Source organism: Rana temporaria, chromosome 5, assembly GCF_905171775.1.
Source record: "Rana temporaria chromosome 5, aRanTem1.1, whole genome shotgun sequence".
NCBI lineage: Eukaryota > Metazoa > Chordata > Amphibia > Anura > Ranidae > Rana > Rana temporaria.
Window position 1 is genome coordinate 206979338 of NC_053493.1, and position 18875 is coordinate 206998212.

Below are 18875 nucleotides of genomic sequence, written 5' to 3' on the forward strand. Positions count from 1 at the left end.
AGAGGCAATTCTTGAGACCTGTCACCCGATTGGCTGAAAGGACAGGCAATCCTGTTGGATGCCTAGGAGGAGGAGGGAGGAGACACATGACAGAAGCTGCCAGGATGCAGAAGAGGTGGAAAGAACACAGGAGCCACTGCCTACCACAACCTAGATGTGGTAAGTGCCAGGCTAGAATGACCGACCCACCGACCGGGGGGTATGGGATGCAGGTGACCTGACTGCCAAACAGCCGACCGACCTAGAGCAGGCGGTTTGGTTTTTGTTAATATTTAATGTATGTAGAAATCAAGGCAAATACCCCACTGTTGTCTACTGCGTCCTGTGTTCCTTCACACACAATTAATCTGCATCTTTTAACACCTTCATTTGAACTTTCCATTCAATGAAAAAGGTACACATTTACGTATTAGGAGAATAGTTACCTGGTTTGAAAATGTATGAAGAACGGATGAAAGTTTTATACCGGCTGCTGCGAACACCTAAGAAGGAAGATAAAGTAATTGCTGATGTGATAAAAAAAAAAAAAGACAAAATAAATAAATAGACACACACTGCTGTGCAAAAGTTTTAGCCACTTGTGAAAAATACACCGTAAAGTGAGGACGTTCTTAAAAATAATGAAATATTTTGTCAATTAAATCTCTAAATGGACACACACAGCCCGGATCAGTAGTGTGCACGCACAGGTACCCCCCTGGGCACATGGGTTGCTATAGGGGCACTCGGGGGAAGAAGGAGCAGACAACACTGGTGGGGGGTCCCCCAGAGAGGAGGTAAACAACTGCTCGGTGTAGTATTTTTTTCTTTTTTTTAGCTTTAGTATCACTTTAAAACAATGTTTGATGTTGTGACAATTGCGAACGTCAGACCCCTGCCCTTCTCACTAACTCGTGACAAAGGTCTGGCCAATCTCACACCACGCTATAACAATGAAACTCTCAGCTGCACCCTGCACAAAGATTAGCACCCGCAAGGTTAGCATCAACTACACATGAGTTTTATACATGCACATGCAAGGGGGTCTCCTTTCCTTCCTTAGGAGGAGTAGGACCCTGTATTTCCACTCCACCCTCCCCTATGTCCATCTACGGGTTGTCCAAATATTGACCCAACATTTGTACACAGTACCTTGGTAGGTCCAGAGAGTTCAGAGTGGGCATTCAGGGTGCTTTTAGCAGAGACTCTCACTCTCAGCACCCCAATCAGTTAAGACATAGGCACAGGGTGCCTCACCCGACTTTGTTTAAGTGAAAAAAAAAAAAAACGTTCCTGGGATGATGTCCCTTCTTTCGATCACCTTTAGTCTAGCCAAGGTGACTTCAGCTCCTGTGTCTAGTTAAGGTTTGGTTGCCCTCGATGACTAGCTACAGGTTGCTGGTGGTTACCTGAGCTTTCCTGCAGATCAACAGAACAGAGAAAGTTGCTGGCCAGGTAATGTTTTCTTCTGCTCAGGGCACAGAGGCCCAAGATGTCCAGGTTTTTCACAGCTGTAGCATCTGTAGGTGTCAATTGAGACTGATGCGACACCAGAGGCTGCAGGTGCTGCGAAACTTGACTCGCAGGGGTAGATTGTGTTGCCATATGGGATTTCCCTCCTTTCCAGCCATTTGTTGAAGCCTTACTATGGTCAGATACCAGTGTTGATATAGGTATCTGCCAGTTCTGCTGCTGCTTTGGCAGAGGCTGACCTTTGCTCCAACACAAACTGTCTGACATCTGCAGGACAGAGGTGAAGCAGCTGATCCTGAACCATAAGATGCCTCAGGGACTCAGCTTTCAAGCCTCTAGTCTAGTCCACTGCTGGAATGTGGGGCGCAGACTACTTGCCACATCCGTTTATCAGTCCCCAGGTCCCCTTTGCAAGGACCTAAATTGCTTCTAGTACACCAACAGGGTTGTGTGATACTTTTGGATAATCACAGATTTTATGGTCTTAATCGTCATCCTGGTCAGCCGACAATTCTACATAAGTATCCAGAGCCTTGCCTCGCAGCCCTGGTGTCAGGTACTGGCCCATTGTACATGGGGCAGATGGTACTGATGACATGTTTTTTTTCAAATGACAGAAGATACATGTCAATGTCTGTCTTTTTCCATTACTTGAAATTTGGCTGCCTGGCTCACAGGCAGAAAGGCATCCCTGTGATCTAGGGACCCAAGGTTCTGAGACTGTCGCTACTGCTGGAGCCCAGCCATCTCCTGTTCCTGCCCGCGATCAGTCTCTCTCAGCCTGGCATACCACAGCCTCTCTCCTGACTGCAGCCTGGCGCTCAAGAAACTGCAGGTACACCAGAGAATCAGTCTCCATAATGCGGTGTAGTGCACCCTGCACCTGCGAGGAGTCTATGCGAGTTATAGGCACTCAGGTGCTGGTCTGCTAAATCTTTGGATTGGAGGTGACGTTCATCGATACACCAGTGTCAGTCTCTGCTTATCCTGTGAGGTCGTTTCTGAACAACTGGGCTCTGAAGTAGTGGGAACCACTTCCCGTTATGGTCTGCCCAGTATCATCCTCCGGCAGGACAGGAATCAGTATTTCATGATTCTTGCCAAGGACATTAATTCCTCTTGCTTCACACTCAGCACACAGGTCCTTTTCACTCATTCTCTTGTAATCTGCTAAACCAGGCATGTTTTGCAAAAAGAAAAGAACAGAAAACCGAGATAGGAAGGAGCTGTTGTTGTATGTCTCTTTAAAGAAAAAGAAAAGCAAAATTATGCACTGGCTTTTCTCTAAGGACGGTTTCCAGAAAGGTTACAATCCTTCAGTGCAGAGCCAATTCTTAACGCTGCATTAAACTACCACCACCAACTTTTGCAGAAGAATCAGAACTTCAACAAGATTAGCATCACCACAGATGGGTATATTCAGAGATTTATCATTAACAGTAGCATTCTTCAAGAGACCGGAATTATTTTAGTTTTGCATTAAAAGTTTTAGAGACAATTTTAACACTTTTAAAAATAGGACTTAATAATGAAAAGGTCAAAGTTGTGCAAATAAAATATTTACAGGAAAAGGGTGTTACAAAGAAATAAAGGGACAAAGCAACAAAGAAATTAAAAGGAGTGGAAAATGGGAATACCTGCAATGTCCTATTCCTATGTCAGCAGTTTTTATTCAATAAACAAGCAAGGTGGTAAATTGGCTTTCATAACTTGACAGGTCTTTAGTTGCTTGATGGAACACGATAGTTATCAACTTCAGGCGCAGCCTTTTTTCTGATATTACGGGGGTGTTGTCAGAGACCATCTGACCAATTAAGCGACTGAGGAGTGGCCATGGGGGTGTGGCGTGCTTACGAACATGTCCCAGATAAAGTTTTCCATAAGTATTCATATCTCTGAATACCTCCTGTGCACAGACTGCCAACATGCTTATTATTGTCAAGCATGAAATTAGCTTTGAAATGGCTACAAATATGCTAGGTCTCAGATGCCCAGTTCGCTTAGGGGAGGAATTGGGCTGGTCCTACTAGGTTAATGTTTGTGCTCAAAATGCTACAAATTAACTGAGGGAGGAAAATATATCTATATCCTGGCTGTACGGTCATGATTTTAGAAGTTATGGAATATAGTGGGATGATGGATTCTACTGAGAGACATATGTGTTTTGTACAGATTTCAATTGAGGTTTTTATGACCAAATGTCTTAAAAGCTCTCCTCAATCAAGCAGGCAAACTCAACAGTTTGTTGGCCCCTGAGATGTGTATTGAGAGATGAGAGATGTCTGCCATGCCGCTAAGGTTTGTGGATTGTATGAACGGAATAGAGGAGGGAGGGGGAGAGAAAAAAAAAAAAAAAAGGAGGAAAAGGTCACTGTCCTTCACATGACAACATGGGTGAGATGATCCAAAATGAATGTTGCATACGGATTTTCATGAGCTCAATGCGCACAACCATTACACATGTCTTAAAAAGTAATGGGGGAAAAGTGAACCTTAAGATCATAATCTACATAATTCTACAACTCAAAGTACATCCAAAAAATGAAGGGAAATCGCCTTATGATATATTGGAGTTGGACAGAAGTACAATGTCTTGGTTAAGGCGGCAGGTCCAAACAATCCTAGGAAGAAAGGAGGCTTTAGGCCTTAACACCTTGTCCTTATACAAGACCAGACAGGGTTCTTTACAGGATAAAGCTAATTCAAAACACACACACTTTGCAGATGTGATGGCAACAAGAAAAAAAAAACCTGGTCAGTAAGCAATATCAGTCAGTCACTCAATATCCCTGATCGGCTTAAAGGATATTTTTTTAGAAGTGCTATAAGGAGCAAATTATGGAGCAATATGAGGGAAAACCCTGTACAAAAACCACAAAGAATGAGTGTGGAGATCTAAATATTAATATTACTTAGCCAATTGTTAAACCAGGCCTAATAGTAAAAGGTCATGATTTGTTGTTGAAGTGGTTTTCCCTGCATTTAGTGAAGTATGCCTTCCATGCAGATGGCAAATTTGAGGGAAATTAATGTTCTTGCTTTTAAACATTGTGTGAATCACCGAGTCATTGAGGATCCTGTCGCTCAAGAGCTGAGCTTCAACAGCCATGCCAATGCAGCCAGTGACCCTGAAGCAGGTTGGTAAAATCGGTCCTTGGGACAGAAGACCAGGTTGATCAGGAAAAACCCATGCAGCATATGCCAGGAGACTGATCAGTTCAGAATACATTTGCCTGGGCAAGTCTAGAATGAGGAGCATCACTGCAATGCCCTCCATCTCGATCCTGCACTGCAGAGGAGGCCAGGGAGTCATTAGAGTATCCACTGCTTTCACTAGATGATCCAAGTACATGCAAATAAACCTGTCCAGTTTGTTGATGAATCTGGGAGCCAGGAGGTTCACATCCAACCCCCCTCACCAGTGGCACAAGTCCTGGAACTCTTCTGGATGTAGGGACTTGGTCCCACATATACAGATACTGCCTGCTGATGTAGTCTGTCCAGCAATTGTCTATACCCGAGATGTAAATGGCAGACAAAGCTGAAACATGAAGTCTTGCACAGGACTTCTGGCTTTTTCTTACCACAGCAAGACTTCAGTTCATTCCGCGAGGGTTGATGTTGATCAGGAGTTAGGATTCCTCTAAATTCCTATGCATCGCCAGCATGTCTAGGACAACTTCCCCTGCCCACCAGGGAATCGGTTTGTCCAGAGACTGAACCAATTGGTCCCTCAATAACCAGGTGCCGAGTTGTAGGGTGGTGGTGTGGGGTATACCTACCATTAGTCCAATGATTCACATGCAATAGCAAAGAGAAATTAAAATATATACATTTACAATTTTGTTTTATGTATATGTGAGGTTTTATATAAAAATAATAAAAAACAGCTGCACTGGCTTACCTCTGCCTGATGAAATAAGTCTTGGGTAGTCTTCAACAAACCTTCACCCCTGCAGAGGAAAGAGATTATATATGACAAAAGAGATAAATATGGCTGAACTTTTTCTTAAAATGTATGCTGCTTAACTGGGGATTGACTAGATTATTATTTATTGAGTCACAGATTCAGAATAAGTATGCATATCATCTGTATACTTTTTTCAAGTAATTGACTTATGACGTTGGAGATCAGAAAAGCCAGCTTCCACGATTCTAGCATTGCAAGATATCTTTAACATGTTGCATTAATGATCTGTTCCGTCAGGGAGATTTCTCTTTATAGCCTGTCCCAAACACAGCAGGATGCAAGAGTAAAATATCTGCTGGGATATCCCCTCTTAGACAGTTTTTACCAGAACAGATGTCTTGACTGGAAGATTTTTCATCACCATCTGTTCCTAGAACAACTCAAAAGTTTGGCTTTTCCATCACTTTCTGTACCAGAGACAATGGTCAGCCAGAAAAAAACAGCAAGGGTGTGCAATTAAGGCATGGTTGCATAGGACTGTAAGGTTTGGTACACATGTAAAGTTTTAAAAGATGTCACTGTACTAACGAAGCAATGTTAGGGTGGCGATCTCTGCTGCGACTTTGTGTTCTGACAGGGGGACTGCCATTAGACAGGCTTCTGCCGAAAGGACAGCTTTACACACTGACCAAATGTCGGCTGGTTCCTATAGAAAAGGCAGATGTTTGGCCTGTGTGTACAGTATTTTGCTTTAGTCTCATGAGATATGGTAATGTCACTAGGCAGTAAGCAGAATGCCTACTGAGGACTTTGTCCTCTTCTTTTTGAGCCCTTTTTACTTCAATTTAGGCATCCAAAATGCAGAATATTGGATTGTTTCCACAATGTACTGGTGGGAAGAGTTTCTACTGAAACCAATTTTTTTTTGTATATTCTTTATGCATGTCAATGTGTCCCGTAGGTCATAACATTCTTTCAATTCATCAAAAGCATTGCAGAGGGATCTTCCTTTTTCCTGTCAAATTTTGAAATGCTTTTCTTAACACACAGACTTTACTTTTCACTATTTGCTGTGCAGTGTCAAGATTGTTCAGCCATGGTTTGTTTTTATATAATATTTCTGTAACTTCAAACTCTTAAAGCAATGCTGTCCCAATAAAATGTATAAATAAAATATTCCCCAGAGACATTTTATACTTGCCTCTCCTGCCGCCCATCTCTACTTTAGTAAAGATAAATGGTCAGATGAAGAATCTTCAGAATCCAAGAGGTATTAAATTTCAAATCCTTGGCTGGGCTTCGTGGTTTAATCAGCAGGCCTTTATATCCGTGTTTTTCAACTCCAGTCCTCAAGGCGCCCCAACAGGTCATGTTTTCAGGCTTTCCATTATTTTGCACAGGTGATTTGATCAGTTTCACTGCCCTAGTAATTACCACAGCCATTTCTTCTAAGGGAAATCCTGAAAACATGACCTGTTAGGGCGCCTTGAGGACTGGAGTTGAGAAACCCTGCTTTATATCACTACTGTGTCCTGTAGCACAGCACACAGGGAGGCACCAAAAAACACTCCCAGATATGTTGGATTCTGCAGATTATTCAGCCAGTGGTTTTTCCTCACTACAGCGGAGACCTTTGGTACAGGCACTGGGAGAGGAAGTACAAACCGCCTTTTATGCAAAAATCCTTTATTGTACACATTTATATTATTAACCAACTCACTTTAAAGTGGAACTATACTCACCTAAAATCCAGCGATGCACCGTCCCCGAAACTCCCCGCCGGCATCTTTGGGGGGCCAACTTCCTGGTCTTGATTGGTGCCTGCTGTCATTGGCCATCCCGAGGTGATGTCACTCCTGTGCATGCGAAGGAGTTCCATCTGATTTAGCATTACCAAACTTGTGCAGTGAGCTGTGCTTGCACAGCTTACTGTACAGGAGCGGACAGGCAGGAAAGTATCTTTAATGCATGAGACGCATGTGTCTTCTTCATTAAAAATCCACCAATTTTTATTCGTAGCCTAAAGATCCACTTTAAAGACACAGTTACCCAGCCATTCATTTCAACATAAATCTTCCAATAAGATTGTTTGTGCATTTACCTCATTTTAGTCATGTCTTTTTACCTGTAAAAACCCCCCTTGAGCAGACATCCAAAAACATTGAGACTGCGGCTGGGCAGCGCCATCTTGGATGTGATGTGAGCAGCCCCAGAAGATTGGTAATGTAATGTAGGGAGGTGAAAAGAGGGGTGGGGGAGTTGTCCCTCTCAGAAGAGGTCTAAAAAGTTGCAAGGGAGGGGGGGCTGTTCTAGGGAACTCATTCTAAAAGTAGTCCAGTTTGCTAGTAAGTTCATTAAGACATTGCAAAGAAATACAATAGTCATTTTGAAATTGGTGGCAGAATCTTTTTAAGCTACAGACCTTTTGATAACTCATTAAACACACTGGAAATTATCATTTAAAGCTTATTTACTCTATAGTATGCTCCCCCTCCTGTTTTGCGCAGTGTAAACTGGCTTGGTTGTACAACAGTCTTGTTAGACAAGCCAATTCAACAGCCAGATTTTTCAAATGCCAAGTAACGTCATACACCAGTTATACACGCAACTAAACTGGTTAATTTAACTATAATTTTTCAAACAAACCATATATTTTAGAAAATGTTTCCTATTGCTTTCCTTAAAAAGAACAATCCCTCTTGTTGGGTAGAAATTTGGCTCCCATGTTGGTAGAGGGTAACGCAAACAAACATTCCGCTTAGCCCTCAGGAGAAATTCTGCCCCTCACCAATTACCCGACTAGTAAAATCAAGTAAAATAAATGAATAAATGTAAAGAATAATATTCATACCTTGTGAACAAATACATAGTGTAAGCCATACTGGACATGGTCTGGCCATGTCTCAGCAGTTCATTGTCTTGATCTTCCCATTTTTCTGATTCAGCATCCACATCTGATGTCAGCAAACGCAGCTCCAACCCTAATTTGGCAATTTTGCCCTGCTCCTGAAAGGAATACGTTTGTTTTCCCAGATTAGTGTACAGTCAAATAAGACCAGAAAAAATGTGCAAGACATTGCCCTTAGTATTAAAAATATGTATGTGCTGGAGCGTCACCAGCATTCATTACTAGGCATCCTGCAATATAAAAACTGAACAGAATATTAGTACTGCTTGTTTAAACCTTAACACAGGGAAATAAATGTTTTTTTTGGACATTTGCTATGTAAAAATAAATTTACTACGGTCTGGCCGCTGGGTGAGTATGTACGACTAGTGGGCAGGGATCCAGGTGAACATGTTTTGTCCTAAAAGGAAAAAAGCAGAGGTTCACTTTGAACCCTGTCACATTTAAAACATTTTCTTGTTTTATAATCCTAAACCTTGCTTTACTTATACACTGAATACAAAACCCCCAGCACTACCAATAGCCAGGGCCGTCTTAATGCAATCATGGGCCCGTGGGCAAAGTAATGCACTGGGGCCCCTGCCAGCCTGACCCAATTTATGAACCTACTCTCAATAATTTAAGTGTAAAATGTTGGAAAAACAGAGGGGGGGGGGGGGCAAGGGAATAGTTGCTGAGGCTAAACCTAGAGCATACCCACCCAAATAATTTATGGACTGTCTTGGTACTGATGAAACACAATAAACATTATATTAAAAAGTTTATTACAAATAAAAATTACAAAACAGACAATTATACACATCAAAGATTGGTCAGGTCCTCAACTAGCATAACCCCCCCCAAGTCCACCGCGGGGGGAATCATATGGGTGGCCCGGCTCCGCTCTTGTTTAATTACTCATCAGATTGGCTCTCCTGAAGAAGCGGTAAAATCCTGCGAAACTAGTTGAGACCCCGACCAATCTTTGATGTGTATAATTGTCGGTTTTGTAATTTTTATTTTCATTAAACTTAATATAATGTTTATTGTGTTTTATCAGTACCGAGACAGTCCATAAATTATTTGGGCGGGTATGCTGTAGGTTTAGCCTCAGCAACTATTTCCGTGCCCCCCCCCCCTCTGTTTTTCCACTATAACCTGGATGATGGTACGTTGTTATAATTATTACTATTTTTTTTTATATATATATATATATATATATATATATATATATATATATATATATATATATATATATATATATATATATATATATATATATATATATATATATATATATATATATATATATATATATATATATATATATGAGGCTATACTCCAATCTTTTTCAAGTATAAAATGTTGATGGAATCAAACATATTCATTAGTAATTTCAATAAAATAGAATTAAAAACATGCCATAAATCAAAGACTAATCAACACAATGAGGGGGAAAGTGGAATGGCACAGTACAGGGGGGAACAGGAAGGAACTATACAGGTTCTGGGATGCTGCCTGGGACACGGACATTCTGGGACAGCTTAGTAAAAAAGCATGACTGTCCTGGCCAATCCAGGGCAGTTGGCAAGTATGATGTAATGAGAGATCATCATGGGGCCCAAATGCACCTGGGGCCTCTGGGCAGTGCCCATGGTTGCCCATGCATTAAGACAGCCCTGCCAATAGCCTTCAGGTTACCCCCTAGCCTTCAGGCTACCCCCTTACAATAGCAGCTCCTCACTGTGTGGTTTACATCCGATCTGGTAAAGAAATTGACCTATTTAAGCATAGGCCATTAGTTCACAGGCAGCCCACACTAGAGTTTTACCCGCCAGGATGGAAACAATGCGGGAGGTCACTCCCCTTGGAGGGATAAGTTGCTAGAGGAAAACTGCCTTTTAGTGGGCTATATAGTTTAGGGGGCTGGGGATGGGTTTATATATATGAAAACCTTTATTTTAACCCCCACTGTTTTGTAGAATTTACAACTAACTGAATAAAGATTTGCAGAGATGTTAAGGACTATATTGACATTGGCAAGTATAGAACAGCAGATAGAACAAGTGGTTCTTGAAAAAACGTGTGTTTATTTTACTTGCTAATGCTTTTGTCTAAGCATGCATCTGTATTTTACCTGGCATAGTCAAATTTGGTTCACAAATATTAAGAACATTAAAAAAAAAAAAAAAAATGCAAACTTTGACATCCTGAAGATCACTGGTAAGGAAATACTATTTATCACATAAAAACATTTTCAATCTCATACCATCAGGAAACCAAGAGACTGTCTTGTGTCACTGCTTTTCAAAACCAATTTCTAAGGTGCTAGCCGACTTACCTCCACATCAAGTTTTACTGGCTTTAAGGTTTTCAGGTTCGCACTATGTTTCTAGAAAAAAGTAAAAATAAAATATGTATTTTAAAATTACACATTATCTCACACCAGCAATATTGCCTTCAGTATAAAAAAACAAATCCTGCATGACACAGCAATATCCCAAAGAAAATGTGTTAAAGGACACTGAATTCAGTGTTAAAATGGAAATGGTGCAGCACATACAAGCACATACAGTATCTCACAAAAGTGAGTACACCCCTCACATTTTTGTAAATATTTTATTATATCTTTTCATGTGACAACACTGAAGAAATAACACTTTGCTACAATGTAAAAGTAGTGAGTGTACAGCTTGTATAACTGTGTAAATTTGCTGTCCCCTCAAAATTACTCAACATACAGCCATTAAAGTGTTACTAAACCCACAACAGTAAAATCTGTCTGTATATGCAGAATAGCATGCTTGTTATACTCACTGTGGAACTTAAGGGGTTAATCCTCTGAATTGTGTAAAAAGGCTCTGACACTATATGGACAGATCCTTGCCTCCTGCAGGGTCCATCTTGGCAAGGCCATATAATACAGTGAGGGTAGCCGTTCTGCACATGCTTAGTTTAGTCTCTATTGCTAGAGAGAACATTTCCTGTTTCAGTCAAACTGTTCAGGTCACATGATATTGACATCACACATGTGGGCGTGTATACAGGCTGTAGTGGAAATCTCCTCCTACCTAAAACCTTAGCACTGGACAAACTGTGCAGTTTATCATGTGACCATGGTATACAAATCGGCAAAAATGTATATAGTGGCAGTATTTTAACAAAGATTTATAAGCCGTGGGCACTGTGGGGGGGGGGGGGGGGGGGGGACAGAGGAACTACCTTCATATTACTGGGTTTAGTAACACTTTAATGTCTAAACCGCTGGCAACAAAAGTGAGTACAATCCTAAGTCAAAATGTCCAAATTGGGCCCAATTCGCCATTTTCCCTCCTTGGTGTCATGTGACCTGTTACTGTTACAAGGTCTCAGGTGTGAATGGGGAGCAGGTGTGTTACATTCGGTGTAAACGCTCTTACTCTCTCATACTGGTCACTGGAAGTTCAACATGGTACCTCATGGCAAAGAACTCTGAGGAACCGAAAAAAAAAAAAAAGAATTGCTGCTCTACATAAAGATGGCATAGGCCAGGGGTAGGCAACCTCGGCGCTCCAGCTGTTTTGAAACTACAAGTCCCATAAGACATTGCAAGACCCTGACAATCACAGGCATGACTCCTAGAGGCAGAGGCATGATGGGATTTGTAGTTTCACCACAGCTGGAGGGCTGAGGTTGCCTACCCCTGGCTTAGGCTATAAGAAATTTGGCAAGACCCTGAAACTGAGCGGTTCACTACACAAAACAGGCCTCGCCATGGTCGACCAAAGAAGTTGAGTGCACATGCTCAGCATCATATCCAGAGGTTGTCTTTGGGAAATAGACGTATGAGTGCTGCCAGCATTGATGCAGAAATTGAAGGGGTGGGGATCAGCCTGTCAGTGCTCAAAACATACGCCACACACTGCATCAAATTGGTCTGCAAGGCTGCTGTCCCATCTTCAAAAGATGATGCACAAGAAAGCCTTCAAACAGTTTGCTGAAGTTTTCTGAAGACAAACAGGCTAAGGGCATGAAACCATGTCCTTTGGTCTGATGAGACCAAGATACAATTATTTGGTTCAGATGGTGTCAAGTGTGTGTGGAGACAACCAAATGAGGAGTACAAAGACAAGTGTGTCTTGCCTACAGTAAAGCATTGTGGTGGGAGAGTCATGGTCTGGGGCTGCATGAGTGCTTCCGGTGTTCTGCCGAGAAGTGCCTGCTATCGAAGAGTGCCCGGGACGAACTGTGCATACACAACAGCTGAGTTTACGAACAGCTATTGTGTCGGCTAGACGGCGCCTATGCTCAATAGGAAATCAAGACATTTTTGAGTCAGATTATGCCTCGCATTGACGAGGCACGTTCATGCAGGTGAGAGACAGATTTTTACATGAAGGGGGCGGATTTTTCAATGATGGACAGTGCTGCAAAGATGGGGGCAGAAATTTTAATGATGGGCAAAGAAATCTGAAAAAAAAACTTTATCTGCTATAGAAAAAAAAAAGCCGCCCTTCAGTTGAGTAAACACACCCCGCAGGCATCCAGGAAGAATTCTTTGGCCATCGTTAAAACTTCCACCCCCCATCTTTGCAGCACTGCCCATCATTGAAAAACCCGCCTTCTTCATGTAAAAATCCACCCCTCACCTAAATGAATGTGCCTCGTCAGCGTGTGGCACAATCTGATCAAATTCAGTACGGCGCATGTGCAGTTCGTCTGATAGCGGGCACTTGACAGAACACCTGCTACAGCTACAGTTCATTGAGAGAACCATGAATGCCAACATGTACTGTGATCCCCTCCCTTCCGAGACTGGGCAACAGGGAAGTATTCCAAATTAATGACCACAACACACCTCCAAGACGACCACTGCCTTGCTAAAGAAGCTAAGGGTAAAGGTAATGGACTGGTCCAGCATGTTTCCTGACCTAAACCCTATTGAGCATCTGTGGGGTATCCTCAAACGGAAGGTGGAGGAGCGCAGGATCTTTAACATACACCAGCTATGAGATTGTCATGGAGGAGTGGAACAGGACTCCAGTGGCAACCTGTGAAACTCTGGTGAACTCCATGCCCAAGAGGGTTAAAGCAGTGCTGGAAAATAATGGTGGCCACACAAAATATTGACACTAAGGGCCTAATTTGGACATTCATACTTTTCACTTTTGGACATTTTACTCACCTTTGTTGCCAGCAGTTTAGACATTAATGGCTGTGTCGAGTTATTTTGAAGGGGACAGCAAATGTACACCTTTATAAAAGCTGCACATTCTACTTTACATGGTAGCAACGTGTAATTCAGTGTTGTCACATGAAAAGATATGATAAAATATTTTACAAAAATGTGAGGTGTGTACTTTTGTGAGATACTGTATTTTGTATGATTATTGCAGTGACCTTAAAGTGGTTGTAAACCCTTACATATACCTAGTGAAGTGATTGGCCTCAGGTGATACACAGATTAAACAAATCTTCCTATGTAAGTTGTACCTGTTTGAATGAATATAGAGGAGAGATGAGTGCAGGTAAAAGTTCAGAATTAGTACAGCTTGTCATGAAGCAGGGGGCGGGAAGCTAAAAGGTACACTATGCAGTTCTCAGTGAGAAGAGCTCTGAGAGCCGATTGGAAGGGAAACAAACTATTCGCTGAAACTAGATTTTTAAAATATTATACACATTGACCTCTTTATCTCAGGTCTGAATACTTTTGGTTTTAATACGGCAAATACTAAGCGTGATATTCTAACGCTTATAAATGGTTTACTCACAGTTACCCTCATATGAAGATTTGGGTACAGACTCCTCAGACGCTCTGCAATCTAAGTTTTCCTGCAGTGACTAGTTGTTGAGCGATATGGAGTCAAGTGTTTTAAAATTATGGCATAGGGCGACAGGTACGCTGCATATATCTGGGGGGGGGGGTGCTGAAATCACTCAATCACAGGCAGAAATGAGCCAATAAATATTGTTTACAGCTGTAAAAATGTATCTGCACATCCAGCAGCTAATTGCAGTTAGGGACAGATATCCGACCCTGAACATAGATTGTGCTATCAGTTTTTTTTTTTATAAAATGACTATGGTATTAAATAAATCTCTTATTCCCCTTTTACAAAATTTGTGATTATATGCTACTTGCAGCAATTCATATTTAACCAGAAGTCTCCTTAAATTTACTACTATAATCTGCAATTTAATTAGCTGCTGAGTCACTAAACATTTCAACTGCAGTCTGCAATTTATCAACTAAGCCTAAATTTGTTGCCATTTGAGATTGCAAGGTTAAAAATAATCATGCTGAACTACTACAATTCAATATACGTGCTTATAATTTGTAAAGTGTTCCTTAAAGCAGAGTGCTCTGTCAGTATGAGGGCTTAGAATCCCTTGGAGCATGTAGAACAAGCTATAGATTTTATGTCTTGAAAATATCTGACAATCATTTTCCCCCCCCCAGCCGCTGACGTGTGATTGATAAATAGGGCAGTAATTCCTCTGAGCGCAATGAATTAATGATAGTGATGTGCTTGGCAGTCACTGGAGTGATCTACAGTGAATCAGGATGTTTCACCTGTCATAGGAGTTAGTGCAGCAGTCAGTCCATTTAACTTTGTTACACAATCTAAATTCATTCAATACATCATACCAGTTGAACTGCGCAAGAAATAAATGCAGTATGAAAATTGATTACATTGTGCAATGTGAGACGCTTCATAACCCTTGAATTCCCTTCACTTTAGAAACTACGACTAGAAACAGTGTAGCCAAACTGCTTGCCAATACATAGTGTCCTCTAACTTATTTGGATGAATACAGAACAGGATGTCAAGTAGAAAGGTTTACAGAATTATTGCACTTATCAAACATGCTGCGATTTCATCATACAAATATATTTTTATTAGAAATGTTATTTCTTGTCAAATATGTCAAGAACGGACATAATTGGATGCAGTAATACCTCAAAAGCCATCAAAAGAAAGCAGAAGCACGTTTTTTAAAATCCCACGTCTTGTTGGTTGAAACTATGAATACTTTGTTTTCTCTATTATATAAGCAAAAATTCGGAGTATAAATAAGGACAGATGATTTCATGAAAAGTAGGAAAAAAAACTACTCTATGAATGGCAAATGATGAGAACAGGAAGCAGAGTTCAAACTGGTAGATATTTGAAAACGAGGAATTTTGGCGCACCTGTAAATTCCATATCTTGGAATACAGTAAAAGACATACGATTCAATTCACCGACCATGGTTTATATGCTGATACCTTCAGGAGTTTGGACACTGGCAAAAACTTTACTGGGACCACACCCCCCAGAAGAGAGGGGAAGGACCAGTGTCCTGTACTTTTAAAGAAAAGCGAAACAGAAAATCAGGTAGTGGCTACTCAAAGAGGAATGTAGATGTGAGGTGGTGTATAGGCCTCAGAACCTGACCTCAGTGAAAGAATGGGCTCAGGCAGGGAAGGAGATGTGTGCCTGACCCCTAGCCACTAAGGGGAGAAAAAAACAAAAATGACCAGCAGGACATGGTAAGTAAACAAGTTCTCATGGGACAAGAAGTATCATAAAAAAATAGATTTTAGGCTACCCTTTTCTCCAAGTAGAAGAATGAAAAAAGTACAGCTGCTGATGGAAACAGAAGGTAGCTTTGTTGTTCTGAGGATCCCTAGAAGGGTACCACTTTTATTTGTAAATATGTAGCTCAGCTTGGCCGCGAGATCCTGCAGGGATCCTAGCAGGTGACAAAGAAAAGCCCTTTTCTGTAGAAGGTTGTACAAGGTCAACCAGGACCTGCAAGGTTCCAACTGAAATGCCAAAAGCAGGGCCAGGTAGAAGGATGTACAAAAGGTTCCCTATCAAATCACTAGGTGGAACAGTCTTACCAAAGATTACATAGCAGGGGAAAATCAACCAATGTAAATCAATGTAAAGGAATCACCCAACCCTGGAATGTGTAAACATAGGGAATATCTGGAAAGTAGGGATACTAGGAATTTGCCTGGAAAGGCTATGGCACATCTACGAGCTAAGGAAAAAGGCTGAACAAGGTAGGCTAGTGTTTAAGCTCTTATAAATCCCAGGTGGTGAGGAAAGTAAACCACCCAAGAATGGAAAGGATACCCAGTTCAAAAGGAAATTGTAAACTTGGATAATTGAGTCTAAACCTCCCCCTCAGTAGTTGCCACAATATGTTCCGCAAGGGAATTCCCAAACTGAAGCTTCCCATTGAAGGGCATTTACAAAAGGCACCTTTCTTGCACAGGATCAGTTGCATAGGATTTGGAGATCGGATGGATCACCTTCTCCACTGTGTCTGCACAGACTAGTAGTGCCAATGGCAAGAGCTGTAACTCTGAAGAAAGATTATGATGATCTACATGAGGTGACATTTCATTAATTCATTTTTCCAGGCCAGGAAGCCACAGTTTGGGCAACCGATAAGGCAATGGTTCTCAACCTGGGGGTCACCAAATCCTGGGCTGTTCCTGAATGTCCAGCAGGGCTGTTCCTGGAGCCCATGGCTACCCACTCAGCCTCTTTACAGCTGCCCATTCAGTTCACGGCATGGCTGGGGGCAGAGACTAGAGGCCAGCTGACTGGTGAGGCATGTGAAGTGGGAGGGGCTGGAGGAGATTTCAGCATAGGTGTCATTGCTACGAGACACAGTCGGAGACATAGTGAAGCCAGAGACACAGAGGGTAACACTACTTGTAAAATATAGTTGCCATTAAAAATCCCCACTACAGTTCTCAGATCAGAAGATGACTGGTGTTGAGTAATTCATTCTTGGTGTTGTTATTCACTTTACGGTCAACACTGAGGACAAGGGGGCACTCTACGTCTAGAGGGAAAGAGATTTCATCTCCAAATTCGGAAAGGTTTCTTCACAGTAAGAGCTGTGAAAATGTGGAATAGACTCCCTGCAGAGGTGGTTCTGGCCAGCTCAGTAAAATGCTTTAAGGCAGGCCTGGATACTTTCCTAAATGTACATAATATAACTGGGTACTAACATTTATAGGTAAAGTTGATCCGGGGGAATATCCGATTGCCTCATAAGGGATCAGGAAGGAATTTTCTTCCCCTGCTGTAGCAAATTGGATCATGCTTTGCTGTTTTTTTTTTTGCCTTACTCTGGATCAACTGTTGGAATAGAATTGGGTATATGTGATTGTACGATATCATCATTATTTTATTTCTTATGGTTGAACTTGATGGACTTGTGTCATTTTTCAACCTGACCACGTATAAGCTTTTACTATGAACTTGATCAACAGCATCTAAGTTGGTTGAACAGAACTCCCCCCATTCTCCCCACCAATGAGTAAGAGAAGGAATAAAAAGAGAATACATGGACAGGAGAGGAAAAGAGGGGGAGGAAGAAAGAAAAAGGGAGAAAAAGAATAAGAGAAAGAACATGAATGACCGCTACAGAGAATGATGGGTAAAAAAAAAAAACGAATTAGGATAGAGAGAGGTAAAAGGGAAAGAAAGGAGAAGAGAAAGTCGTACATCCTAAAATGTACCATACAAGGTTTTAATACTGTACGAGTGGAGGGGACTCAGGGAAGCGCTAAATATGGGGTGCAAATCAACTTGTCTTGCCTTGGGTGCCGACAACCAACACTACCAAAAATAATTTTACTGTTAGGGGTCCCCGCAACTTGGGAAATTTTATGAAGGGGTCACAGCACTAGTGGTTGAGAACCACTGCGCTAAGGTGACAACAGCTGGCAGGGCCTGTCAGTGTACAGGAGGTTTTTAGCAGAGTCTTCAAACGCCTATTCACTGAATATTTAAAGCTGGGAGTACTCTCAATCTTGGCATTCAGTGCAAGAATAGCTGGGTCCATGGTGGGGACATCCATAAGGCTTCAAAGTTGTCAGGAGGGGAAACAACCTGAGTTTTTCCAATCATTGTATAAGGCCCAACTTGCCAGATCCAGAATAGCAAAGATTTTTTTCTTAGAAAAATCAATTGTATTTGAGCATTTTTGAACATATCGGGGGTATGCAGCACTAGACGCATCTATTCAAAGGCTAGTACACAAGTTCTTGACCAATGAACCCACTGTAGACAAAATATGGTGAGAGGGTACAGAAATAAATGTACCCAAATTTTAGTGGAGAAAAATCTCAGGGCTCTCCTGCCAGGATATCCACATCCTCCTTTGGTATGTGCCATTACAAGTATCAGTCAATTCTGATTTTAGGGTAGAAATGTAGTCAGGGGAAGTAATGCAGAAGGGTGCTTGTGGCCAATATTCCCCTTATGTTTTCTGAAGTGGCATAAGCTTCTGAAATAGGTCAAATGCACTGGCTGTAAATTCTGCCTTAGTCGAACAGATTGCATGGTGTGCGCCTGTAAGGGAGTCTGAGGGGAACAGTATCTGCGTTTGATCTTGCTCTAGAACCAATAGTTCAACTAGTGAGGATCTTGTAGTTTCCTCAGGGCTTGTGATTGATTCATGGCAGTTTGTCCCATGGGGTCCTACTTCTAAGTGCCTGTAATCCTCCATTGCCAAATAAGCGTCTTTCCTTTCAGGTTACTCATGAAGTGGATGTGGATTCAGAATGTTTAGAATGAGGGAGCTGCAGCAACCCAGGCACTGATTTCCAATGGCTGCGTCTCTTCAGAATCCGGC

General features: G+C 41.7%; 1 protein-coding gene across 2 annotated transcripts in view; it reads right to left on the reverse strand.

Annotated features, from left to right (window-relative positions):
- The window catches only part of CTNNAL1 (catenin alpha like 1), a 270763-nt gene that overhangs the window by 16382 nt on the left and 235506 nt on the right, over window positions 1–18875 (reverse strand). For both annotated transcript variants that reach the window (XM_040353516.1, XM_040353515.1), the window contains 4 exons: window positions 10591–10641; window positions 8214–8368; window positions 5357–5405; window positions 426–482 (listed from right to left, as the gene is read on the reverse strand). In XM_040353516.1, coding sequence (XP_040209450.1) covers window positions 426–482; window positions 5357–5405; window positions 8214–8368; window positions 10591–10641 — 312 coding nt within the window. The remainder of the gene's footprint in view (window positions 1–425; window positions 483–5356; window positions 5406–8213; window positions 8369–10590; window positions 10642–18875) is intronic.